The sequence below is a fragment of the Camelus bactrianus genome, chromosome 18 (genome assembly GCF_048773025.1).
Source record: "Camelus bactrianus isolate YW-2024 breed Bactrian camel chromosome 18, ASM4877302v1, whole genome shotgun sequence".
Classification (NCBI taxonomy): domain Eukaryota; kingdom Metazoa; phylum Chordata; class Mammalia; order Artiodactyla; family Camelidae; genus Camelus; species Camelus bactrianus.
Genome location: NC_133556.1, coordinates 30102146 through 30129035, shown reverse-complemented (window position 1 = coordinate 30129035; position 26890 = coordinate 30102146). Strand labels below are relative to the sequence as shown.

At 46.5% G+C, this 26890-nt stretch overlaps 1 protein-coding gene across 11 annotated transcripts in view; it reads right to left on the bottom strand.

Annotated features, from left to right (window-relative positions):
- RBFOX1 (RNA binding fox-1 homolog 1) overlaps positions 1-26890 on the bottom strand; it is a 1986757-nt gene that overhangs the window by 1387896 nt on the left and 571971 nt on the right. Inside the window, exon 1 of one of the 11 annotated variants that reach the window (XM_074346741.1) lies at positions 7660-7944. The exons of the other annotated variants lie outside the window; for them this stretch is intronic. Coding sequence (XP_074202842.1) covers positions 7660-7662 — 3 coding nt within the window. The 5' untranslated portion in view covers positions 7663-7944. Of the gene's footprint in view, positions 1-7659; positions 7945-26890 lie in introns of those variants that run through there. 11 annotated transcript variants of the gene reach the window in all.

Here is a 26890-nt window from a genome sequence, read left to right as displayed (position 1 = left end):
CAGAATCATTCATGCTTTAATAGATCGGAAAACGGAGGCTCAGAGAGGTACAGTAACTTGCCCAAGGCTGCACAGCTAGAAAGTGCAGAATCCAGATTCAAAAGTTAGGTATGCATGGATCCAAAGCCTGTGTCCCCTCACACCTTTGTTCTCAGGGAGTTTGGACTTCTCAGAGCTTTTCTGACTCCAAAATAACTCCGTTAGCTTAGGTCAATGTGTCATCGTCTTGAAAGGCAAGGCTTTTTTTTTTTTTCCCTATTGAGCCAGCATCCTACCTGCTGTAATTCAGACTGACCAAATTCTCCAAATCGGAAATAAGAAACCTTCCCAGTGAAGAACCTTATGTTCTTAAAGAGAGGTCGCGAACCTCCTCTTTTTTCCTCCCCAGAGAAACTCCTGAAATTTCCCAACCCCTGCAAACGAGAACTATTTCCCTCCCCTTTGGGAACCTCTGTGTGTCAACCTCCATCCTCTTATCAGCTTTCGCAATCAGCAAAGTAACCTGACCTGGACTCAGCTTTCTAAGGCCGCCCATGGGAACAGGAACGGTGTGTTTTTCACGATGCCGTGATGGCGAGCTATGCCATGGCCAGCCTTCCCTTCAGAAAGACCAGAGAAGGAGAGGCCCGAGCCCAGGGCATCTTGCAGACACTCACTCTGGAACACCAACAACGACCCCAGGATCAAGATGAGGGCTTGTCCCATGGGAAGCAGACCCGCGGCTGGTACCACCGCGATCTGGCCAGGGCTACTGCTGCTGAATCAGCCTCTCGGTTCCCTGCTCTGTCACTTTTCATAACGAGTCTAATATATTAGTGTTTCTCTCTGCCAGTCAATCAGAGCCCATGCATATGGCCGCTGTCAGCAGTCCTCCGCAGGCGGAACTCCACACAGGGACTCAGGTCTGTCAGCTCCCTCCGCTACACACTTGCAGCCATGCTGGGTTCTCCCCCTTCACTCTCAATTTATCATCTCGGTTACAGCCAAGAGGGAAATGCAGGAACTCACATTCTGGGCCCAGTTTGCTGCCTTGAAGGACAGGGAACTTCTGACAGCAAAGCACAACAACAATAATGATACAATTATTATTAAACGGTAATAATAATTGTCACCATTATTATAGCCGGCACCACTAGTAAACGCACACTCTGTGCCAGGCACTTTGCTAAAAATAATTTTCAGCGCTGATTAGTGATCAAACTGACCCTGCAATGTAGGAATTATTATTATCTTCAAATGGGGAGACTGAAGCTCAGAGAGGCTAAGTAAGAACAAGGGGCACAGGGCTGGCAGGGCATAGAGCTACGATTTGAAGCTGGACCATCTGACTGAAATCCTAACCGTAGCTTGACATTACCTCCTATCTCCCAAATGTCTTAGGATGGTTCCTCCGGGTGCCCTCAGTACCCAACATGCCCACCCAGAGCAGAGAACAAGAGATAAGCCCAGGAATCTGCAAGCAACTGCTTGAGTCTTCAGCTTAGAACTCGGGCCTCCATAGTCCCATCTGTAAAATGGGGATAATAAAGTTTGTGATAAAGAGTTAGTGCAATGATGTGTGCAAAGCATTCTTCCCTGTGCCCTGGCCCAGAAGGCGCTTCCAGCAAATGGAAGCTCCTAGGGAACGGAAGCTGACACAAAGAAGACAATTTCAAAAACCTAAACCCAACCCTCATTGCCGACTCGCTCTAGTCCTAAAGCTCACAGAGAAGAACCATCTTGAGGAAAAGACTGACCTCGCCAGGAGCAAGGTGACCGCACAAGTTGACCTGTTACGCTAGTTAAGGGCTAATTTTGTTCTCAGAGAACACGAAAGGGGAGCAGATTCAGATGGCGACGCTTCAGTGGAGTGGGTCGTGGTGGGCCAACCGCCCCCTGAGTGGTCATCAGAGCGATGTCAGCCTGGAGGGGATGATACCCCAACACTGCCCGCAGCCAACAGGTGGCCTTGGCACTCCCTGCGAAGTCACACTGAGCGCACGAGCCCAGAGACAGGGGCCAGAGGTGCTCTACGCAGCCCCAGGCCTTAGGGCTCCGAGAAGAGAAGGAGCCAGATGACGCCAGTGCAGACCCCCAGCATGGCCCACTCACATACGACGACAAGGAAGTGTCGTGACATTTCTACTGAAACAAATGCTCTGTTTTCCTTTTGTGCCTCAGAGAGGCTGAGCATCACTGCTCAGAGCTTCTAAAGCTAAGCACCAAAGGCCCCCTAACCACTGCAAGGCACTGCCTCCTCCCTCCCTAGCATCTCACAAAGGCGGCAAAAGAGGAAAAGAGGAAGTGTGCGCAGAGCGGTCAGGATCACAGGCTACGGCCTGAGACCAGCAGGTTCCAGACCCTGCGTGTGCCACCTACCGACCGTGGCGCCCTGAGACAAACCACCTCATGCCTCCTTGCACCTCAGTGTCCATCTACAAAACAGAGACAGGAAAAGACTCCATCTCAAAGTGCATTAGGAGGGGCCCGTGGAATCACTCATTATCTCTATATCTAGCATCTACTCTGGGCCAAGCACCCTGCTAGAGGCCAGGGACGCCATGATGTCCAGACCAGGTGTGTGCACGGCCACCTGACTTCACCACCGGGTGGAGTGAGAGAAAGATTAAAACAGAACCACTCAAATAAATCCAAAGCTGCTCCTGGGATGGCTGTGAGGAAGGGGAATCCACACGGGAAAGACAGAGGGTCTCCCTAGACAAGGGCCCTCCGACTTGTAACCTGAGGGATGAGCAGGGAGTGAGCAGGGTGAGCTATGGGGCTGGGGGCAGGGGAAGACTGTTCCAGGCCAGGAAGACACAGCCACACACAGCCACGCAGACAGCGCTCAGCACAGCTTGTGTTGTCCAGGAAGCAGTCAAAATACATAAACTTACTATTAACATCACAGCTCATCTAAGAGGCACTGACAGAGTTCCAGAGCTGTGGAGAGATAAAGAGAGATGGGTCTGGGGGGTCAGATGTGGGAAGAAAGTTGAACAGTCTAGATGTCCAAACACTCCTTCAAACCTTATTACCACCGTCCAAGGCCAGGAGAGCCTGCAAAGATGGACAATTGCCAGGGGCGCTCAGAGCTCTTGGGAAGCAACTGACTTCTGCCTGTCAATCTGCATCATCACACCCACTCGTGGGAGAAAAATACAGCCACATTCTGAAAAGGGAGCTTCTAGAATAGATGATCAAAAACAGGGATCTGTATGCAGGAGAGATGTTAGCCAAGCCAGTGGGAATAGTGAGTGTGTGTGTGTGTGTGTGTGTGTGTGTGTGTGAGATGGAGGGGGAGCATGCTGCCTCTTTGAAGGGATGGTTAGGGAAAGAACTAAACAGATAATGTATACAGATAACTGCTAGTGTTCAGCCATGCACAATGAGGACTACTGAGAAACCTGGGGTTCCTTTTCCCTATAAACTAATCTCCTGTCTTGGATGAAGGATTTGGTTCTAAGTTCCCAAAGGAGAGAGGTAAAAAAGTTGAATTTCTTAGATGCTATAGTGCTTAGCCTTCCAGATGCCAGAAAGTCCACAGACCAAATCTGATTATGAAGATTGACTGAAACTTAGAGACAAACTCTGGCTGGCCAGGAAGGCATGCTTGTTTATTTACTCTTCTTAAAAAAATCTGACGGTGTGTCCCACAATGTGTAAGCCATAAATATATCATGGCTGGTCTCTGCATAAAATGTTCCAAAGGCTTCATTGGAAGAACAGCCAGACTCCTTATCAGGCCTCAGGGGCCTATAGGACCCAACTTCATCCCTATAATGTTATCATTGTTTCAACCTCAGGGCCTTTGCACTTGCTGTTCCCTCTCTCTGAAATGCTCTACAGGTAGAAAAACACTCTAGAAGGGGTGTTCCATCTGATCACTGTGTATTTTAAGTGCTTTGAATAGTGCATGGCACACAGTAGGTGCTCAGGAAACACTGGATGAATGTATCACTTGATACACCTCAAAATGCTTCTTTTCACTTAGATCTCAGCTCAAATCTCTCCCCCTCCGAAAGCCCTTCCACATCACTCTTTATCATATTGTCACACTATCATTTTTGTAACCCTTGTCATTATCCTCATAAAAATGTAATACCATCCCTTGCTTATTGTCTGGCTTCCCCCACCACCAAAGAAGCTCCAAGGGGGCAATGTTCTCACGGGCCTTGTTCCCCAAGCGGAACATCTGATGTGTGGCATGTTTTGGATAAACATTTCTTGCATTAGTCACTCCTCCCCCAATAGAGACACCCCCATCCACAGTAATAGGCAACAGTTACCCACATCTCTTATGACCGGTAACCAATGACAAACCACTAGTAATGATAGTGTTCAGAGCAACCACAGCTATGGGGATGGCTGTCTCTCCTTATAACTCCATGTGTCATTTTCATAAGAATCCTCAGACCAAACAACCTGGTCTAACCAGGTTCTCTGGGGAAGTCATCCGAAAGAGCTTGGTGCCCCTCGTTTTGAGGCTCCCTCGCCGATTATTCTTTAATTAAAGTTTTAATATTTATACTTGTGCCTCGAGGCAGGATTTTAAATAATGGAGGCAGGCATCATCGGGGAGCACCTCAAAACTTCTTTAAAAACATCATTTCCATGTCTGAGGTCTTTGGCCCAAAAAAGTCTTGTCTCGGGCAATGTGGGGGAAAGGGAATGTGACACATGATGATTTGGGCAAAGTCAACTGGTGTTAATCTGTGGAGCAGGCTTCCTACGTGGCTCCCATGCTGGGTGGGTGGCAGAAGGGAGATGAACTTGTCCTTCAGAGCAAATGCACTTGGATTTCAATAGTCTTCACACCCGCCGCTGGGAAACCGCTGCGTCCCCAAAGTATTTTCTGTGTCAGATACCATATCCCTCTTGGAATGTGTTCATTACTCTACATATCAGCTTAAAGGATACAAATAAAACGGTCTAATTTTTGGAAAGGTGAGATGTCAGACATATTTTTACAGGGCAGACCCAATTTCCTGGAGGAAAAAAAAAAACCTTATCTGAAAGGAATTTTATAAAATGTAATGGTTTGGTATGGCTTGAACTGAAAATGCTAAATTTGTTTTAAAAAAAGTCATCAGAGACGTGAGGATGTCGAAGAGGCCTGTGCTCAGACATTAGAGGAGGAGGTAAAAAAATAGCATCAATTATCATGAAGAGAAAATAGGGCAGAGTGGGTCAATTCCAGGAGGAGGAATCTGCCCAGACCCACGTTTTGGCTCGTTTCTGAATGGAAAACTCTGAGATCTCGGGGTGACTTTAAAGACAGCGTGTTCCTAGGAAAATTTGGGGTTTACTAAGATGGTACTTCCATCCCACAAAGCTGAGGGGAAGCAAGCCTTTCTGCTGATTGAAGAGAAAAAAAAAAAACGCACAACAGCTGTAAAAACTTAATTTCAGGGTACAGGTGCCTGTTGAGCTGTTGTCAAATGCCACCAACCTACATCCCAGCCAGTGGGCAGCATGTCGCTGATCCTCCTCAGGACATGTGCAGAGTGGAAGAGGGCAGGTCAGGGTTGGAGGGACTGAGGTTTCCGTTGAGAAAACTCCATTTACGATTAACCTCCCTTTCTGTTTCCATTTGATTTGTTGTTTAAAACAAAGTGCGTGCATGTAGGGGAAGCTGCCTGGCTTTTCTATCCCACCAGGTGTCATAAGACTCAAAATAGAGAGTAATAATCTAGTTGATAAAAGAAAATAAGGAAAACTAACATCACCCAGGCACTTGCCAAGTGCCAGAGCCTGCTCTGTGCTCACTGCTTTGTTTAATTCTCCCCCAAACCCTCTGAGGCCAATACTACCACGGAAACTTTCATCTGGCAGGTGGACAAACTGAGGCACAGAGAGGTGAAGTAATTTCCCCAAAGTTATACAGCGAACAGGTGGCAGAGCCAGGGGCCCTGTACGCTTCTTAGCCTTATCTCTGGACGCTAATGGTACTGTCAAAAATTGTAAAGGATGATGCCGGTTTCTTCCTAACCCAATTCATCCATGAATTAACTGAGAAAAAAACACAGTGGATTCCCCCAGACGAGCTCAGAAAGCATGGAGGTCTGTAGGCAGCCCCACTGTTGGCCCTCGAAACGCCTGCCGGAGCCCCCTTTACCTTTTCATGGGCCCAGGTCCTTGCCTCTAAAGAAAAAGACCTTGGTCAAAAACAAATTCACCAGTGGCTCCAGCCAAGCCCTCTGTGGTCACTTAAAAATTGAAAGGATCCAGGCCCTCTCATCTCTCTCTCTCTTTTCCTTTGAAACAAAGATAAATGGGAAATGGAGGGTGGATGAACTAGGACAGGGGGCAGGGAGGGATCACCGGCCGGGGCGTGTCCTAAACCTGTACTGAAAAGGCCAGGCCTCTTGGCGCATTGGATTTAAAAATAATAATAAACATATACAATCATTATTATTTTAAAAGAAAATCCCAGTTATAGTGTATCATATTGCAGCTCAGACAAAGCTATTCCATGATACCTCCCCCACTTCTTTCCAAGTTCAGCTGAGAAGACCCGCGGTGGGGTACCAACTCCCTGCACCGCCAGACTCGGATTTCCAAACCCTTGAGCAGCCCCGCCCCAAATGCTCCGAGGCAGGTAGGTGCACCCAGGCCCTTGGCGGCGCAGGAGCAAGGGGCACCCCCATCCCCTGGCGGCAGGGAATGGAGTTGGCGGCTCCTGGGCCAGGCGGGTCGGGGTCTTCCCCTCCCTTTCCGCGTGGGCGGCTTCCGGGCTGGCCCGGACCATAGGAACTGACGCCTCAAAGGCTCCAGGTGCATCCCAATCAGGTGGCTCCCGGGGCAGCAGGGATACGGGAGCAGAGACCAGCTAATCCCTCCCTCGCCTCGATAGTTAGGAAACTGGTGCCGACAAGGGACGACCCCTGGCCTGCTCTAGAACTGCTACCGCCTGGCTTTCCTCCCAGGATGAAGGTGCCCTAAGGCACCAAAGAAACCCAGAGGCGCAGCAGGAGTTTCCAAGTCCTGAGTTCCTAGGCTGCCCCTTTCTCCTCCCGGGGTCGAATGCAGTGGCATTTTAGGCGTCCCTCCCGGTGCCCATAATCACATACATGGTCTCTCCAGCTCAGCGACCCTCCTCCTCCCCGCCTCCGACAAAGCGTCCGGTGCTTCTAAACCCCCTCCCAGGCCACGAGGTGCCTCCTCCCTCAGACCTAGTGAAGGGCGATGGAGAGGCAGCGACCCGGGGCGCACTAAGTGCACGCTTCCAACCGGCCAGGAAACCTAACCAAAGTGCGCAGGCAGGTTCCCGCTGCTCCCTGTCCCTGGGACTTGCTCCCAGGAGGACAGACGAGGCAGCCTGGGCGTTCCTGGGGGCGCCTGAGGCCAGGAAGGGCGTGCTTCTGGAAGGATGAGCGGGGTGAGGGTGCTCCTGATCTCAGCTCCCCCCTCCCCGAGAGGACGTGCAGGGAGATCTCTCCACGACACCAAAAAAGTTCCCAGTCCAGCGCACCCAGCCTGGCGCTGAGAGGAAGCCAGCTCTCGAGTACCCAGAGAGTCCCCTCTGTGGGTTCCTTTGGCCAGGTCAAGGAGGGCACAGGGGTGGTGACTCTGCCTGGACTTACCTAAAACTCGCGGCGCGCCCGGCTCCGGTCGCCTTCCGCTTGGCCCCAGACCCTCCAATTCCCCTGCGCTTTCTGCACCCCCAGCCACACTCACCATGAGCTGGAGGCGGCGAAAGGGGGTGCTGGCTTCTCCCACGCTGTCCGCAACTTTGCTGACAGGTCAGCCCCGCCCTGGCGCCCCTGCCTGGGCGGCAGGCTGGGCGCAGCTGGGCGCGGCGCCGGTCAGGACCGCTGGGCCCCGCCGGCCACGGCCAGGGGGTTCTGGAGCGCAAGGTTTCTCAGTCCCGGGGCGCGCGGTCCGCTCCTCCGCGCTCTGCCTGGTGGGAGGCTCGGAGTTCTCTGGCTCCGGACGCAGGGGCGGGGCGCACGGCTGTCCCCTCCAGATGCGGGGTGCCTAGCTCGCTCCTTCCTCCTCCCGCCCGAGAGGCGCACGCGTGGGTCCGGCCGCGGTGGACGCCTCCGCCGCTCGCGGGCTGGCAGAGCGCCCCCGCCCCACCGCGGGTGCAGCCGGGGGCCGGGGCGCAGCGGGAGGGATTCCCCTCCGCGAGCTCGGGTTTCCCCACCCTGCGCGGACCCCGGGCTCCGTCCGCTGCCGCCGCGGCTGCGAGAACCACTTCAGGGCAGCGCAGCCTGTGCCGCCGGCTCCAGCTGGAGGAGGCGGTGGCGGCGCGGCTCGCACCGGGAGTGGAAAGGAGGTGACCTTCAAACCCCGCGCTCGGGGAGACCGGGAGGAGGGTTGGGGTGACAGAGGGGAGCGGTGTGCGCCCGCTTGGCCCGCGAGAGCGCCGGCAGGCAGGCGGGAGAGAGTGAAGAAGAGATCCTCAAACAAAAATATGGATTAGAAAATAAACAAAGGAGGGCGAGAGAGCGAGCGAGCAAATGTGTGCATATGTGTGTGCGTGTGCGCGCGTGTCTCTGTGTGTGTGTGTGTATGTGTGTGTGAGCGCGCGCGACAGGCGGTGAGCAGCCCCGGCTGCGGAGCCAAAAATAATCCCGAGCTCGAGGGAGCGCCCCCTCCCCCTCTCCCTGCCAGCGCCGCCGCCGTGGTCACGCGTGCAGCCCCGGATTCCAGCGGGTGGTGGCGGACACGCGACCTAGTGCCTCGGTCTCCTGCGGTGACGGGGTGAGATTTGGAAGTGAGGGTAATGAGCCCAGGTCTTTGGCATTCCCAAGTCCTTGTCCCAAGTGGGCTCACGCACTGAGCGCCAGCGCCCCCCACCATCCCCTCTCCCCAATGAAAGTAGACGAATCCCCTAGAGAAATGCTAACTGGAGGAGCTTTCTTGCCCCAGTCCACTTCTGGTCTGGGAAATCTTGAGGCCAGGCAGAGATGGAGCCCTGTCTGAGATGCAAAAAGTTATCCAGGCCCCACGGACACCGTGCAAGTGGGTGCGTACAGGCCTGGGCTATGTGTCCCTGGCCTCTTTTACTGGCGGGCTGCCTAACCCTGCACGGGGCGCTGATGACTCTAGAGGGGTCTAGAGAGTGTCCTCTTAGCAGTTGCCTTAGAGGCAAAAGCCCTGTGACTCCTCAATAAATCCTATCACTCTGGACTCACTTTTACGAGCTGCTGTTTGAAGTATTTACATTGAATTTTCTCAATAACTCAATGAAGTAGGTACTTGCTGGAGGTTTGTGCATTTCACAGATCAGAAAACAGAGGCTTAAAGAGGTTAAAGCAGCAATATTTCTTCTTTCTTGAGCCCCACCTTGGATTCAGAAACTCTGCTTTTATTTCAAGATAAATATTTTAGGTGATACTGTTGCATGAGAAAGTTTGAAGTCTAGAGAGTTCTAATTTGCTCAAGGTCACACAGCTGGCAAGGAACCAGGATTCCTGGGCAACACGTACTTCTGTAAGGTGTACCACTGCCCCACTGTTCCTTCTGGGGGGCAGAAGGGATTGAACAAGTCCAGGTTTTAAGCCTGATCCCTTACTGTGAAGTTCATGTTCATTTTCCTGCCCCATCCTTTGATTGTTTTTGCATTTGCCCTATGGCGCCTCTTCCAGGTAAGACTGTAAGATTCCCAAAAGTAGGGACCATGTTACAGGTATTGCTTTGTACCATGTGTATTTCCTAAGTGCCCACCAAATAGCCGACTCATAGGAGTTCCTCTGCCATCCTGTCAGGCTAGGATTTCTTCCAACATTAGAATAAAATAAAGAAAGGGAACATCTACCTACAAGTGGATTTTTTTTAATGCAAAATTGTATCCTCATTTGAGACAGTAACTTCGCAAAATCCAGAAAGACATCTCTCTCACTGGCCCCAGAAGGCGAATTTGCAGTTTGGGTTGGTTTTACCAGATGCTTCCTGAGGACTCTCTTTGATAATAATATATTTGTATGTAGACAACTTTTCTTTTTTCTTTATACTATACTAGTCTCTTATCCTTCAGTGAAAGCACAAGGAAGCCATAAATCTGGGTTAGTAACATCATAATCATTTCCCCCAGAAACTGTTTACAATGGGAAAACCACCGAATTTAAATGCAATTGTCTAGCCGTGCAGGGAGATGAGATGGGTTGTAAAAGAGGTATTCTCAATTTAAAAGCAAATTATCAATAATGAGAGAAGAAATAAATGGCAGTTAATGGGAAGTTCGGTTGAAATATAATGTTCTGTGCAAATTCACCAACAGGAATTGTTTCTCTGTGCTCCTTCATTTTTATTCCAGAAGGGGGAAAAATGAATGCAATCATTCAAGGCAGAAACACTGGCTGTTGTTTCATTAAAAATAGGTAATCACTGGGTGCTTTTATTATTTTTAATATACATTTTTTCCTGTTGGAAATGAAATAAAACATATTCAACTATCTCAAAATCAAGGTCAGTCCGTATTGACTCTGACTTATTTATTTTGCAGTAGATACAGGCTTAGGTGTATTAGCAAGGAGTGTCAGGCATGACTCACTGTTGCTGTGTGGCTTTGTGGCTTAAGAAAGCTTAATATGAGTGGGGGAGACATTCATTACAATTTAAAACAAAATTAGAGTAAAGATCAATACAGCACGCTATTATGCTATTCATCTGGAAAGTATTCGTTTCTTTTTTACCCTGACCTTTCGCATTCCAAGAAGAGCTTTTCTGTCATCCCTGCAGGTTGAGCCGGGCCACTTCTAAGTCCTGAGAAGTGCTGAAGTAAACAGCTCCTAAGACCAGGGCCAAGGAGGGCCCAGCCCTGGTGGCCCAGACTATGGGGCTTTTGGCTCCTCCTACTGGACGTGAACGATACTTCACAATTTAAAAACAGCAGACATCAAAATGGTGTCTTCTATAAAACTGGCAGGAAAGAACGACATGTGGCCTCACACTTGACTGAGAGAACATTAGCCCTACTCAAAATGCTCAAGATTCATCTAAAGCGTAAATTGCATCATTTCACTTTCAAACTTCAGATCTCCTCACAGCTCCTCTTTGCCCCTCCTCCCCCAGATAAAGTCTAAAAGTCTTCTGCATGAGCTCCTGGATTTTCTGGCTCCCACTTTACATCCATCTTATGATCCAGAGACGATCTTCCCTTGCTTGTTTCCAGTCCTTTGCATGTGTTGTTTCTCCAAGCTGGCATACTCCCGCGGACTCTCTCCTCCTGGACAGCTTCTATCTATATTTTAGCTCTCCATCTGAACATCACTTTTCTCCCTGCCAGCCCCCATCCCACACATGAGATACCACCGGTGTCTCTCTTTTGAACTCTCTGAGCACCTCTCCATGTCTTTATCATATCATTTGTCTCTGCCTATTGTAAATGTTCTCTTCCATTAGACTGAAAGGCCCTTGATGTCAAAGACTTTTTCTCAATGCACGGGGCCAAACACATAACACACTCAACAGATGTTTGGTGAACCTTCCTTCTCCCTTGTGGCGACTGCTGTCTAAGCAGGTAAACCTCTATGAGATGGTTTGAGAGGCCAACCTGCTCATCCATTCAGGTAGTGCTGCCTTCTTTCAGCCATCAAGCCTGTGTCTTACCAGAGGCTAGTCTCTCACGTAAACCAATCCATATATTAACTAGACACGGTCTCGGCACTCAAGACAAACTAATATTCTAATATGATAAGTAGGCACAAACATAAGGGATCGCAAGGGTTTTGAAAGATTTTGGCCGGTACTGAATGGGGAGCATACAACCAGACATGAGTGAAAAGGGGACGGCCAGGCACTGCTTTCTAGAGGAGATCACGTCTAAACATAAAAAATAAGTAGGAATTACCCAAAGAGTTGGGTGGAGGACAGTCCTGGAGAAGAACACAGCTTATGAGACGGTCTGAAGCCAAACGGACTATAGGTCTTTCAAGGAAAAGCAAATCTGTTCAATATAAATAGAATCATGCTGAGTTCAAGGGTCTGGAAGGTGGAGTGGGGGGGAAGCAAGACAGTGAACAATGGGGCTGAAGGCATAAACTGGGAGAAAGTTCATCAAGGGCTCTGAGTTGAAAGACAAGGCATGCTTGCTTTACTCCAAGGCAGCTTTTTGATAGGATGACTCTAAGGCTTGTCAAGACCTACTACCATCGCCATAATTCCAGCGTCCACGGCCTGGGCACATCTGCCTTCACCGATGTTTCACGAATCATTTTCCCCTTATTATTTTATATTTGCTGAAGAACTTTTCCAGATGGTCAGTGTAAACATCTAGTGAGTTCTGGAGATTGGTAGGTCACTCCAAGGTACTCTTGGACTTTTAGGGACGATCAGTGGTATATTAGACGGGATCGGAGAAGGGTGAAAAAAAAGCAAACTAAAACAAACTGAAGTAGCCAATCATCCTTTGGTTTCTCTTCCCAGAGGTTACCTTTCCATAACAGTCACTACAGAGAGGATGTACAGCTCAAATTTACTTATGAATGATTCATATTCAATATAGTTCTTCACTCAATCCTAGTATTGTGTAGGACCTGCCTTGCCCTCAAGTTCTCAGTCTTCAGGCTTACCTGAAAGCCTTATCACAGTCTGGGTCAACTAATGAACTAATTAAAACAGTCTGAGGACCACAGGGGAATGAATTGCACCATATAGTCTCTATTCCCCCCTCAGTCATTGGGCACATGGCAGATACTCAATATATACTTATTGATTGGTTGAACTAACTCACCATCTATCATGTAGTTCAGGGCCTTGATATTAACCAAGGCATTTAGTACTGAGACTGAGCCATCCAGTGTCCAGGGTGGAATTCTTTTCTTCTGAAAAGATACAAACTTTCACACTCTGCTTAAAAGTGTCTTAAATAAATAGTAAACATGATGGTTTCTCCTCGTCTCCTTGGGCTCATCCCTTGTCTTCCCCTGCCTACATTCCCCAAATAATGATGAAGATAGTGGTAAGAGTAACAAAAATAACATTTTGAACAGTCATGATGAGAAGAATAGCAATAAAAATCACAAGCTCGTGGCATCGGCTATATAAGCTCTTTAGTTGTATTATCTCATTTAATCCTCACAATACAGCGCTAGGTGTAAGTACTATTATGGTTTTTTTTAAAGATAGATGAGAAAACCAAAGCTTAAAAGAGGGAGGAGGTTCTGTGACTTGGCCAAGCCCACAGAGCTGGTGAGGGGTTAAGCCAGGACTCAAAACTAAGTCTTTGTGTCAAAGCGGAGTTCATGAAGCATGAATTATGAAGCACCTTGTCTTTCTGTATGCTAGGGCTCATACTCCAGGTAGGTGATTTATGATCATGAAAGTAGGAATTTCTAGTCCATTGGTCTCAGAATTAAAAAATAAATAAATAAATAAAAAGGAAGGTTCCATGATCTGCAGCACCAAAGGGAGCCTGCTGATACAAAAAACATTTTGGAAGCAAATATTTTGAGCGTGGTCAGAATCAGGTTTACAAAGAATCCCAAAAGCTTGGCCAATAATGAGTAGAAACTAAGCTGTGTTTTTGGTTCAGGGCAAGCTAGTTTATACGCCATTTGGTATATCTTCAAGAAATATACTTTCATACATCTTTAAAAAATGAGTCTTTAAGAAAGACGTGGATAAAGTTCTGGAGGAAGACAGTTTCTTTTCATGATCTGAATCTACCTCTTAATTACAATGTGAACCAAGCAACATTTTTTTAAAACATCAGTAATCCTCCACTTCCTGTTTGTAAAATGGAGATGATGATGATGATAATGATGAAAATGATAATGATAAAAATGACGATGATAACAGAATTAATGTCATAACAGTTACTATTAATACAGAGGACACTGCAGTTTCCCACTGTAATTTCTCATTGAGATTCCCAACCACAAGCATGTTAATTCTCGGCTCCCTGCATGTGACTGGTGAAGGATTTGTCCCAGGGTCCACGTCATCTGATCCAGGAAGGGGTGATTGTTATGCTTATTGAAAACATTTTCTTAACCTAAGTGAAAGCCACAGGAAAAATTATTTTTCTTGTCTTTCCAGTGTTTCCTTGTGTGACTATAATCTCTGTATCTGACACAGATCTCTTATGACTAGCCAGAGGATGACAGGGCAGGGAGGAATAAGGAACCAGTAATACGTGTGAGGTTACGGAGCTCCCAAACCAACCAACATTCGAAACGACCCTACCGCTGCATCCACTGTTCCTGTGACAATATACCTATTATTGCAAAAGCCTGTTTTCTGTTTACATGTGGCCTAAGAGCAAGGTTTCTTAATCTCTGCACTACTGACATTTTGGGCCACATAGTCCTTCTGGTGGGGAGAGGGGGGCTACCTGTGTCCTGTAGGATGTTTAGCAGCATTCTTGGCCTCCATCTACTCAATGCTAGTACCACCCCTGACTGCTCCCCAAAGTTCTGAGAACCAAAAATGCCTCCAGACATTTCCATATGACCTCTGGGGGGCAAAACTGGCCCAGGTGAGAACCATTGGTCAAAAGCTTCCTCACCAATATACTGATAATACTCAAAGAAGTGGTACTCCTCCTAGTAATGGGGTAAGAACAATTAGTGTTTATTCAGGTTTACCAAGTCCCAGGCATAAGGGTCTATACCTTCACTCATATTCTCACTGAGTTCTCACAACCATTCCATGAACCAGGTTTTATCATTATCCACATTTTGCAGATTAGGAAACTGGGGTCCAGAGAAGTGAAGGAACTGGCTCCTAGTCACCAGGCTAGTACATAGTTGGTTTAGAATGTGAAGCTGTTAGAGCAGGCAGGTAGCTAGATATGAGCAGAGAAGGGGGCACATGGGCCAAAGGGCAGAAAACCATACATCTTGTGAACAATGGGAATCCTTGGACAGACCAAGATGAAAGGATCCTCCAGACTGATAAAAAAAAAAAAAAAAAAAAAAACAAAAAAAAACCCATACATTCTGGGTTGACTGGTGTCCTGGACGCAGAGGGGAGGGGCAAGACAGGAATCCCCACCATCCAAATCTAACCTTTCAATCATTATGACCTCCATTCAAATGTAACCTTTGCTTATGATACACTCTCCCATCCGAAAGTAACCTTTTGTTCATTATGACCTCATCCAACTTCCTGATCAAGACTAAACAAGGACAAAAAACCCCTCCCCACCACCTGGGAAGGTGGAGCTGGGATGAAGGTCAGGAAGGACGACCCCAAATAACCTCCTGCCAGTGAATATTCTGCCCACTCATTTTCACACTCACGTAACGGGCTTGCCAAGGACACTCAGGGAAGCGACCCCACTGGGTCGGCTAGCTCTTTCCTTGAGAGCGTACCATCCCTCCCTTAATAAATCCTTGCTTTGCTTTCTTGACCTCTGTGTCTTATTTCTGAATTCTTTCTGTGAAAAGAACCTCTAACCCACAACAAACCCAGCTCAGCCATGACTCCTCCGACCCCAGGTGGTCATGAGAATTCAAGGGTCTGACCCATGTGGAGTCTGCCAGCACTGTGACTGGCTCAAGGCCACTGCTCAGAGTAAACTGTGTCTTCTCCGTAACAGCCCTACAGCAGGAGGATCTTTAAGAAATGCAGCGCAATCTTGGCAAGTCCGTTGCTTTCTCCACATCCAACGGTTTGAGCTCATTCCTCTAAACTCTTCATAGTGGCTGAGTGTTCCAGCCAACACCCAGACTGCCCCAAACTAATAAAGAGGACACAATCACCACACTCCTTGATAACCCATCAAGACAGCATTTGCCAATTTCACTCACGCACAATCGAACTAGGAGTCAGGGGCCAGTTTTATACTCCTGCTGGATAAGATAATAAGAAGTAATTATACCTGCTTAGGACTTGAGGGGAGAAAAAAAGAAGAAAAATAAAAACAGTTTTGAGAACTTTCTCTATGCCAAGCCTCAGGTATGACACCTAACCTCAGAGAAGCTCTATAAGGCAAGTAGGATTATTATTCCCATCTTACAGATAAAGAAACTGAGGCTCAGAGATAAAAACCAAATTTTCAAAGCCTACAAGTTCAAAATCTCATTTTTAAATTCTTGGAAGTCTGACTTCAGGGCTATAATATCCTTTGCTGCATCTCAAAACCCAGGTATAGAGAGTTCAAAGGCCAAAAAGACAGAAAAATTCTGTACGTATTCTAACGTCCTACTGACAATATTTCTTAAAAATAAACTCTGCTTTCAGTAGTTCCACTGAAGTCAGCCATGAAGGTTGAAAGTGAATCTTCTCATGAAAAAAAAAAAGTTGTAAGTCAATGAGGTGTAAATAGTTAATGAATTTATCATCAGAACATAAATAGTTTTGCTTTAATGTACTAACACCTCAGGGGGAAAAATGTTCCATGTATTAGCAGTCAAGAGTATTGACAATCGATTTCTTTCAAATGCACTTACTTTAAGTCCTCATCATTTTATTACAAATGGATAAGTAAAGATATTTAAGCCATTTAGGGTGAAATATGCAACCTTCCAAGGAAGAATATGCATTTGCAGTGGTTACTGGTGGGTTATAGATGCTCGGAGCAGTAAAATATCTGTAAATCATGGTCAGAGTATGCATTACTATGCTCTCCATTTATGCATTTATTATTTCTATTTATTCCTTATACTTCGCTAAAGAAGCACAAACCTCTAAATTTAAAAAAAAATCACTGAGAATCTCTTTTAAGAATCTATAGCAGCTAATAGGAGGAAATATGAGCTAATATGGGTCAATGGCTAAAATCTGGGATTCTGGAAGCTGAATATAAACGTTTAAAGGAGACACTTTGGGCATTTGGTCAGAAGTGAACTCTCATGAAGCACGTTTCCACAATTTCTCTGCTTCTCCCTTCTGTGAGTTTCCCCACACCATAACTTTAGGCTTGGTTCAAAATGTCCTGCTGAATTAATTTGTAGACACTCTTTTGGGTCTGCCTAAAAGCAGACCTTGAGACACATATTTGAGTGCAAGTGTGAATTTGGGAGGTGAAACTTGGAAACAATGGTAAGAGAGTAGGGAAGAAAGCTGGGGAAGGGGCAGGAGAGAACAGTAAGTGTGTTGTCAACCAAGTTAATACAGTGCAGGTCAATTCCACTAAAAAAGTTCTGGCAGCCAGGGCAGAACACACTCCCCACAATTATCCCACCCAGGGGGCAAAGAAGCTTGAACTGATACACTGATTCCTGTCAGTCATTGGTTAAGGGTTAGTGCAGCAGGAATGATAATCCAGTGCTCCTTCCAGCCTTTCGTGGGCATGGGTAGAGTGGAGACTACTGGTCACAGAGAGTCCTCAGGTGATGGTGCTGGTATCTGGGAGTCCAGAATGCAAGCCCCTAAGGATTGAGGTTGCGGGGTGTGAGGCAATGGCAGCGTCTTCTATATTCTCCATGTCCCCAGGAAGAAAGAAGGGGAAATGCTGGCTTTGCAAGAGCAATCAGTGATATGTCCTGTAGGAATGAAAAGCTCCTGAATCTCTCATCACCTATGAAGCCCCGCCAACCAAGAGTCTAAATATTCTATGGACGTCAGACTGTGGTGTGTATCATAGTTGTTGGTAATGCTTATCAAACTTCAGATCCTGGGCACCATCCTAGAGATTCTGATTCAGAAAGCCTGGGCTGAGACCTGGAAATCTCAATTTTTAAATCCTTTGCACACACTCATACACACACACACACACATCATGCATTCATGTCACATGTCCAGGTACCTGATGTGAACACTATGTGTTTCATCCAACAGCAGAATGACTTGTGAATAGGGTCGGAGGTGGGGGGAGGCGGGAGCTCAACTCTTTTTGTTTTTTTAAAGATCCTAGGGCTTTGTGCATGAATATTTCCTTTCTCTTTGAAAATACGATTGCTGGCTGTGCTCTCAAACTTCACAGAAGGGAGGTAATTGTTAGGATTCTGAAGCTCTGATTGTGCATCATGAATAAATTAAAATCTACAGGTATTTGCAAGAAACTCATGGGACCACTCAGGAAGGGCCATTCTGGAGTCTCGGGAACCACAAGTAGGACAAGGAAACAGTGATATCATGTATCAGGGAGAATCAGCAAATTAGGCTTCAGGAGGCTCCAGTTCTCAGGCCAGGCAGGCAACGTGGAGGCATCAAACCTTTGCTGAACCAACTTTTTTAACAACAAAGCCCCACAGGATTCACAGGCATGAAGATAAAGCACAACCAGGTGAAAATGCCCTGGCAGTTTTGGGTGGTGGACAAAGTGAACGAGGTACCATTCTTCCTCCTTGGCAGGTCTTATTTTAGAGAGTATGAAGTGGCAGTAATCCTGGAATCACTGTCAGAGAATGTTCTAGACCTGGCATCTATAAGAGAGGTTCTTTTATTAGTGGACAAAAGTCAGGGTGAGGGAAGTAAAGCATAAACCATAGGTGCCTTTTATGAGAGCAGGTAGACTTTTCTTGTATACCTACTTTTAGCTTAAAAAAGTATTTCACAGGTGTCAGCAACCATTAATTGACAGACAAAAGAAGGGGTCACCAACTTGAGAGACTGTCAGTGAAAAGGCCATCGGTCTCTTTGATTTCCTTGCTTCTTCTTGCTTTGATTCGTCTCTGTGTTCAAAACTCCAGGACTAGCTAGCTTGCCATTATTCCGTAAGGCAATTAAGCAACTTGGCAATAAAAGCAACCACATTTTTCTGGAGTAGTTCACAGAGAATACAGAGCAGAACAGCGCAGGCCAGATGTTGAAGCAAAATGTAAGTACTTATCTGAACACACGTCCCAGTGCCAAGGCTAAATGCCCTGCCTTGCTTCCATCCAGTTAATCCCTCCCTCTGCTCTGTCATCAGACTCTCAGGATATAAACATGCTAAAGCTCTCCTGCGTTAACCCTCCTGTCTCAAGGCTTCCTCAACTAGTACGCTGCTAGTTTAGGTCTACCGCTATGGCCAAGCTTTCTGAAAACAGTCATTCAATCTCTGTTTATCTCTTCCTTTCTCCATCATCCAGTGACTGACTGTAACCTGGTGTTTCTGTCCGTATTGTTCCACTGAAGCTACTGTCTTAGCATCTTCTTTGCTGGTGGCCCTTCACCCCCGCTGCCAAGATACCCCCACCATTTAGTCCTCGATTTCGGTTGCTCTGTCTTCACCATCGGATGTGTTGACAATGTCCTGGCAACTCTCTTTGGCTTCAGAAACACAACACTTCTGGCCCTTTTCCTGCCTCTGCCTCTGCACTGCTCCATAACTGTCTCTTTTTCTGTCTGCTCTGCCTAGACACTGCCCTCCTTAACTGCTGGTGTGTTGGCAACCTCTTCGGCAGGCTCTTCAGTTGCTGGGTCAGGATGCCCTCCAGTAAGTCCCGACTTGAATGTAATCTACTGAGCTAGTAACCCCAGCAGGAAGAGACTCTCCTTTTTTCCCCTCAGTAGTTATAGATCCCGACTGATCTGGACGGGACTGCACAGCCATTACGAACCAATCACATGACCAGGTGGAGTGCATACGGCACTCTGGGGCTCCAGACCTGTGGGACAAGAGTGTGGGGTCAACTCCACCGGAACCGCTCAGTCTCAAAATGGTGGACAAGTGCTCCCCTCCAAAGGAGACAGGGGTGCTATTAATAGGTGTTAAACCATCAAATACTTGGATAGGTAATGCCAGACAAATATTAACACACTGAGACAGGAGGGAAGGGGGCATTGCACAACCATTAAAAGAATGACACAGCGATTAGCAGCAAGATGGTGGAAGATTCAACTCACAGTAGACCTTGAGCGTCAATGTACGCTCACTGAAATACAATAGGATGCTCAATGGTACTCCCACAGGTGCCAGGACAGTTTTAAGGCTGACCAAAAAGGTCAAAGGGTGAGTGATGGCCCAGTTCCTGAGAATCCCACCCCCTTCCCCAAAGTAGTTGGAATAATCCGCCCGCTCGTTAGCAGAGGAAGTTACAGAGCCCATAAAACTAGCAGCCGTACCTGGCAGCGTCTGGCTCCCTCGTTCCCTTGCCTTCCGAGAAGGACCGCACTCTGTCCATGGAGTGTGTATCTACTTTTACTTTAAACTGAGCACCTAACTTCCACCACCTCATGGACTTTCTGTTGCCTTCTGAGACAGCCTGCACTCTGCCTATGAGGTATGTATCTCTCTGAATAAATCTGTTTTTACTCAACTGTGGTTCACACTTGAATTCTTACCTGAGCAAAGCCAAGGACCTACACTTGGCAGGGCACTTCCCAACCGAGACCTGGGCCATCCTCTCGCCCCACATTTTCCTGTGTCAACACCACTTATTTCCTTAATGATTTCATTGTCTCCCCGTTACCAATAGGATAAAGTCCCAACATCTTGGCTTGGCATACAAGATGCTCCAGGAGCCAGCCCACACCTGACCTTCCAGCTTTATCTGCCATGTAGTCTAATTTTACCCACAAAGAACTTCACATTGTTCTTGAAATAGTCTGCGTTCTGTCATACCAACGCATCCCCTTTGCCTGGAGTGCTGGACCCCTACTTCCCCCACTCCTGTGGGGCCATATTTCTGTCTCAAGACCCAGCTCACAGGCCATCCTCCTTTTGAAAAACCAACCCCACTTCTCCTGGCTGAATCAGTTGTTCCTTTCCCAAGAAACTGTGTAACTATCTCTAATAGTTGTTCTCAACAGGGGCCCTGTTGTTCCTCAGGGGATGTTTGGCAATGTCGAGGGATGTTTTGGGTTGCCATCAGTGGAGGGGGGATTCTCCTGGCATCTAGTGGGTGGAGGCAGTTGAACACCCTACCACCCACAGGCACAAACCACAGAGAATGATCCAGCCCAAAATATCCACCATGCTACAGCTGAAAACTCCTGCTCTATTGGGACATTGAATGCCTTGTACTATAATGATCCCTTTTATAACTTCCCAAGTAAATCACGAGCTTCTCAGGGGCAGGGACACTGTCGGATTTGTCACCGTACTCCCAGCACTAGCAGGTGCCTGGCTCATAGCAGATGCTCACTAAACGTTGGCCAGATAACTGAGGAAGGGAATGAGTGCCCAGATGGGCTTCTGAAACGTTATCCAAGAAACTGAATTCCTGGAAGGCATGAGGGTTCCTTCAATGGCTATTGTATTAGAAATTTTCAGCTGCAGGATGTGTTTCCTCCCCCTTTTCAAAAATAGATTTCAGCAAAAAGTTTCCGAATTCAGTCACGTGATTCTCTCTGCAAGGCGCACTTCTCTGTCACACTCTGTACCTCTCATGCTACTGATTATTAAGAAATGGCCTCTTGGCTCTGTGTGATTGCTAAAGACAGAAGAAATCACCATACTCCTGGAAATAGGTACACTCTTCTCACAGTTTAGAAATTTTTTTTCAGTGAAACAAAATTTCATGGCCCTTTCCCCACCACCATCCAATTTTAGTTTAAATCAAGGCTGCGTGCGTGTGATGTCTTCATCCAAGCCAGCGCGCGCTTGACTAAGAAATGCACGCCTCTTCGGGAGCTCAGTACCTGTGTAAGGTCTAACACGTTTCTCAGAAAGGACATTCAAATGTCAGATGGAATGATTTACACTGCATGTCAATAAAAAGAACTCCAAGGTTCAGCAAGTCAATAAAGCTTATTAGAACGATCTTAGGGCTGAGTATCAGTGTCGCCCAGTGAGGACCTCTGAAGTCACACACTATCTCAAGGTAAGTGGCATTAAATAGACCACTCTGGAGTGAGAGATAAAATTAAAAGCTTCCATTATTTTGAGAGTTCATATTAACTTAATAACACACAAGAAGCTGGAGGAATGTATGTTTATATTCTCATGGTTTGTTTGTTGAAAGTCTCCCATATGCCAAGCACTGGATCAGGTGGACCATATCTATTCATTTTTATTTACCAGCACTTATGGCATGCTTTCTATGTACCAGACAGTCTCCTAAATCTTTTCAAAGAGTAACTCTTTTAATCCTCATTACAACCCTATGAAATGGGTATATCATGATCCCCATTTTGCAGATAAGGAAACTGACGCTCAGAGAAGCTAAGTAAAATGCCCAAGGTCACCCAGCTGGTAAGCAGCAGAGCGAGCCTTCGTGCAAAGCCAGGCAGTCAGGCTCTAGAGTCGGTGTCCCCAGCCATGGTGCAGCACTGCCTCGTATGCGTTACCTCCAGTCCTCTCAATCAACTCTTAACCCACATTTTGTTCTGCCTCATATTCCAAAATTAATATTTTTACTTAGTTGCCAAAGTTTCAAAATCAGAAGACTTCACCCAAAATCTGGATTTCTGGATTCTCCTGACAAATCAAAATGCCTGCTTTCTTGCATGGCCACACTGGGAACTCAGGAGGGGTTTCAGGTGGGGTGCAGACCCACCTCGCTCACTTGAGACACTTGTCTTGTCCCTTGACATTTGAGTTTGAGATCCTGGCTTATCTGTTTTGCAGATGAAGATGCTGAGCGTAAGAGAGGTTCAGGAACTGGGCCAAGGCTGCAGATCTAGTGAATAGCAGAGGCTGGCTTTGAACTTGGCAGGGTCTCAATGGAAAAGACATGGCAAACTCAAATTGAGGCAATTCAGGGAGATGTTCTTTTATTTTTAAAAAGAACGAGTAACAAAGGGTGGCAGGTGTGGAGAAATAACCCTAGACTAATATCAACGAAGCCATTATCATCCCTAGGAACAAGGAACAAGGAACAAGAGGAGGGAAGTGTAACCAGAACTCAGAGGACAGAACTGTTCTGAGCAGGTGTCAGAAGAGAAGGAACAGTTACCATCAGATGAGGAACATGGGACATCTCACACAGAGAGAGTCAGGGGAGCAGCAACCTTGACCACCTTACTCTCTTTCACTCTGATTTCTAGCCAGGGTTCCCCACCAATGGCCAAATCCAAATGACTGGCGGCAAAGGACCCGGGTCCTGACGTGGCGGGGCAGAGCAGGATGGGGGAGAGTGGAGAGTGCGAACAGCAGGAAACACAGACACCAGCACACAGCTCCTGCTGGATTCCAAACACCAGGCTTTTTCCATTTCACTTGCTCTGGACCTATTCAATCAATGGGCTATTCTAATAATATTACGATAATAGCAAACACAAATATGGTGCCTAAAACGCACCCGCTACTTTTCTAAGAGCTTTACATAGGCTAACTCATTTTGTTAAGCGCCTGTCACCTGTGAGGCACAGAGCCCTCTCTGCAAACTCGGATGGGTGCAGGAGCACGAGAGCGGCAGCTATCTTAGGGATCCTCTACTCTCTGACGGGGTCAGGTCATACGATCACATCTCAACCTGCTTCAGCCTTGCCTTCAAACTCATGGGCAAAGAAGACTTCCTATTCTAAAAAAAAAAAGGAACTAAAATAAGTTGAAAATGCAAAGGTGCATGGCACGCATGAGCCCTGTTAACTGGTAGACCTAACTATTCTTCCTGTTTCCCACGTCAAAATGTATCTTTCCCATGCACCACTCCCTTAGTTCTTAAGGGCTGATTAGCCTACTAATCTAGGATGAAGAAGGAACATATGAAGGTCACAGATCTTGACAATGGCTTAAGAGCTGTAGATCCTTCATGCTTGAAGGGGAATTTTCTAATCCGACAGTAAATATGGGGGCAAAGAATCCGGGGAGGGTGTTAAAGAAGGACTTAAGGGCTCTGAGTCCCTTTGGATACTTCATTTGGCAAAGGGCAATGTTGCCCAAACTTCAGTCATCCACGTGCTGCCCTCATGGTCTTTGTCATATTTGTACCAGGTGCACTATGACAAATTATCCTAAATTAAAAACCAATATTGTTCCACTATTGATGTAAGCAACATAACCACTAAAATTAGTCATCTTGTCTGTGTCGTATCTAAAACCTTCCTCATCTATTTTCAGTAACACACACGTGCATGTCTTGGGAAATGCCTGGTAGAGGTTAAAAGCGTGAACTCTGGAGCCAGACAAAACTGGGTTCAAGTCTCAGTTCCATCACTCAGGAGGGTTTGCCTTATATAAATTGCCAAGAAGTAAATAACTTGTGTAGAGTCCTTAACACCCATGTCTGGCCCTTGGTAGGTATTCAGGAAACAATACTTTTTAGAGCTTTATGAGCCACAGCATTGATGGTTTCTAGATCCTCTAGACCCTGGTGTGTATATACCATTAACACTTACTTAAAGCCTGAGAGAAAAGTGACAGTCTAGAGAAACAGTATCTCATTAGGGAGTCTCAGAATTCCAGGACCCACACAGCAGCTGGAGAGCTTCAGACTTCCCTGAGGTGGCGCACAGGGTTTTCATAGTGTGCAAAGATGGTTCTCCAGTCAGTCAAATATTGCTGCCACTGGCTAGTAAGACCTTTCCTGCAATTTCTAAGACAAGGAACTGAGACTAGGAGATTTCGCTTAACACTGACATATGTATTCATCCATTCATCTACCCATCCACCCATCTGTTCATCTAACAATTATCTGAGTAACTCCATTTCTAGGCACTGTCCTAAGAGCTGGATATCCAACGCTGGGCAGAGTAAAACAGATCTAGTTCTTACACTCATAGTACTTACAAGATACAGGAAGACACAGACACAAATAAGTAGGACCCAGTTTTTATACCCCTAGATTTGTTCAGCCCTACTTATCTCCTGGGACTTGGCCCTTCCCTCAAAGGAAAGTCAGCCTTCACTGCAATGCCTCTTCTCCTAACCAACTTGGCTGCTACAGCCTCCTTTGGGTGAGGGTTGCTTTGGTCTTCATGACACCTGCTGTGATTTCATAAACCAAGCCCAACCCTAGCAGACTCATGAAGGCTCTGGTTCCTCCCACTGCTTTCATGTTCAGACGAAGGATCACACTACGACACGTGGGATCTGGCTTCTCCAGGAGCTGCCCTAAGTGTTGGTGAGTTCTCCCACAGAGCAATCTGAGCAGTTGATGGAGATGAGAAGATGGTAGCAGACATATCCTTCTCCCAGTGAACTGTTCCAAGGTACAGTGGGCCTACATGGCCTACCTAGAAGACCCCCATGTCATGGAACAGTTCACTGTCATTTCTCATAAAGCTGTGGTCAGCTCAGGAACACACGGTTTTATATGTGATTGTCTTCCTTCTCCCACCTCACCTCCCTTCTTCCTTCATTCCAGCTGCCCTGTTGTTGTACCACTCTATAAAGCCTCAGGATGTAAGTGTCATCTCAGGCTCTATTTTCAAGGAGACCTGAACTTTAAAAAAATAAATCAAATAACCATACAAATAAGTAAATATTTACAAGTTGCTATGAGATCTTTCCATGGGGAAGAGTCTGACCTGGTCTAAGAGTAGACAAAGCTCCCTTTGCAGAAGTGATGCTTGAACTGAGATAGAGGAAGAAGCAGGCTTGATTAGTTTGGGGAAGAGGCATGAAGGAGCATACCAGGCAGTTGGAAAAGCATGTTCAAAGGCCCTGTGGTAGAGACAAAATAGGAGGAAGGCGCTGAGTAAATAATGGAAGGGCAGTGTTGGCAGGAGCCTAGGCACAGACTCTATGGAGGAAAGACAAAGAGGACCGTTCAGCGCGTGCAGCTTAACTAATGACCTGCCGATGATTCCTGAACTTCTTTCTTCACTTGAGGAACTCTGTCATGCTCCTTGAACAGAGGTCTGAGACAGCCTGTGATTGATGAAGAGTTCAGATGATTCAGGATAAATGTTTTCCATAAAACATCGCTCACATAGGCTTGCTGGACTGGGAAATGCAGACACGCCAGCATCTTCCATAGATCAGAAAACCAGAAAAATCCTGATGAGGTCAAGGGGATGTTAATTGGAGTTAGTCAAAATCTGACTGCAGTATGACATACAAATTTGTATATAATTGTAACATCCAACATGGGTACCAAGCAAGACACTGACAGGCTAGAAGGGGTACATGAAAAATACCAATTGCATATCAATTATGGACAATCAGATATTTGACAAAGTTCTCTAGTGCTGGAAACAGGAAGTTCACTAGAGTAGGAGGACATCTTTGCACTTCAGGGCACAATAAAGGGTGCGTGTGTGTCGGGGGAGTGGATACTCCATCACCAGGACAGAAATGTGGAGGAGGGTGAGAGAGGCAGCTCTGTACCCTCCCCTCAACTTTGGATCAGTAAAAGCCCCTCAGCTTTGATCTGTTTTCTATGTTGGGTACCCACATACATTCCATTCAAAGAAAGAGAATTCCATCACCTTGTTGAAAAGATACTAGCCCTGATACGCAGAAGCCTAAGCACTCCACATGATAAGACTGTCTGCGCACTTAGACCCCATGACAGCCCCTCCTCTGCCCAATATCTGATTTATACTATTATTTGCTTTTGATGATTCTCCACTTTCTTCCTTTTTTTAATAGACAATGCAAATGTAAATGTCAGCCTAGTTTACTCCAATATCCCCCAAGTTTGGAAAAAAAAAATCGCAATGAGGTCCAATGTTGAGAATATTGGAGACTTTCAAAGAGATCTAAGTCACTCCAGGAAAAAAGCTTCCACATCTGGAGCATCTAGTGTACGTCCATGAATTCTTTGCAGAACAGAATAAAGGAAAGTGGGTTGACACTGTGCCCTCTCCGCAGGAACTTAGGAGTTTATAGAGACTGAAAACCCAAACACCTACTAATGCAGTTCACAAGTAATGACAAGGAGCAGCTGGGGAGATACTAACAAAAGAGAGAAACTCATTTTTAGCTCCAGTGTTTTCTTTTTTTTTCTAAGCAGGAATAAAAACTCAATATTGTCAAATTTTCACATTTCTCAAGAGAAATCAGAATTCAGATTTCATATCAAATAGTCTAACATCTTAAAAATTAGCAAACAATACATAGTAAGCAAAAAAAAAAAAACAAAATTAAGTGAACAGACAACAACATAAAACATCATGAGAACTGAACAAAAGAGGTTTACACATTGAATCTGACACTCTGGCAAACTGAGTGATTTAAGGGAAGACGTTACGGGAGTGAGGCTCACTTTGCTCTTGGGTGGGCTGCCTTGGGGTGACTGTGAAAACCATTTCCATTCCA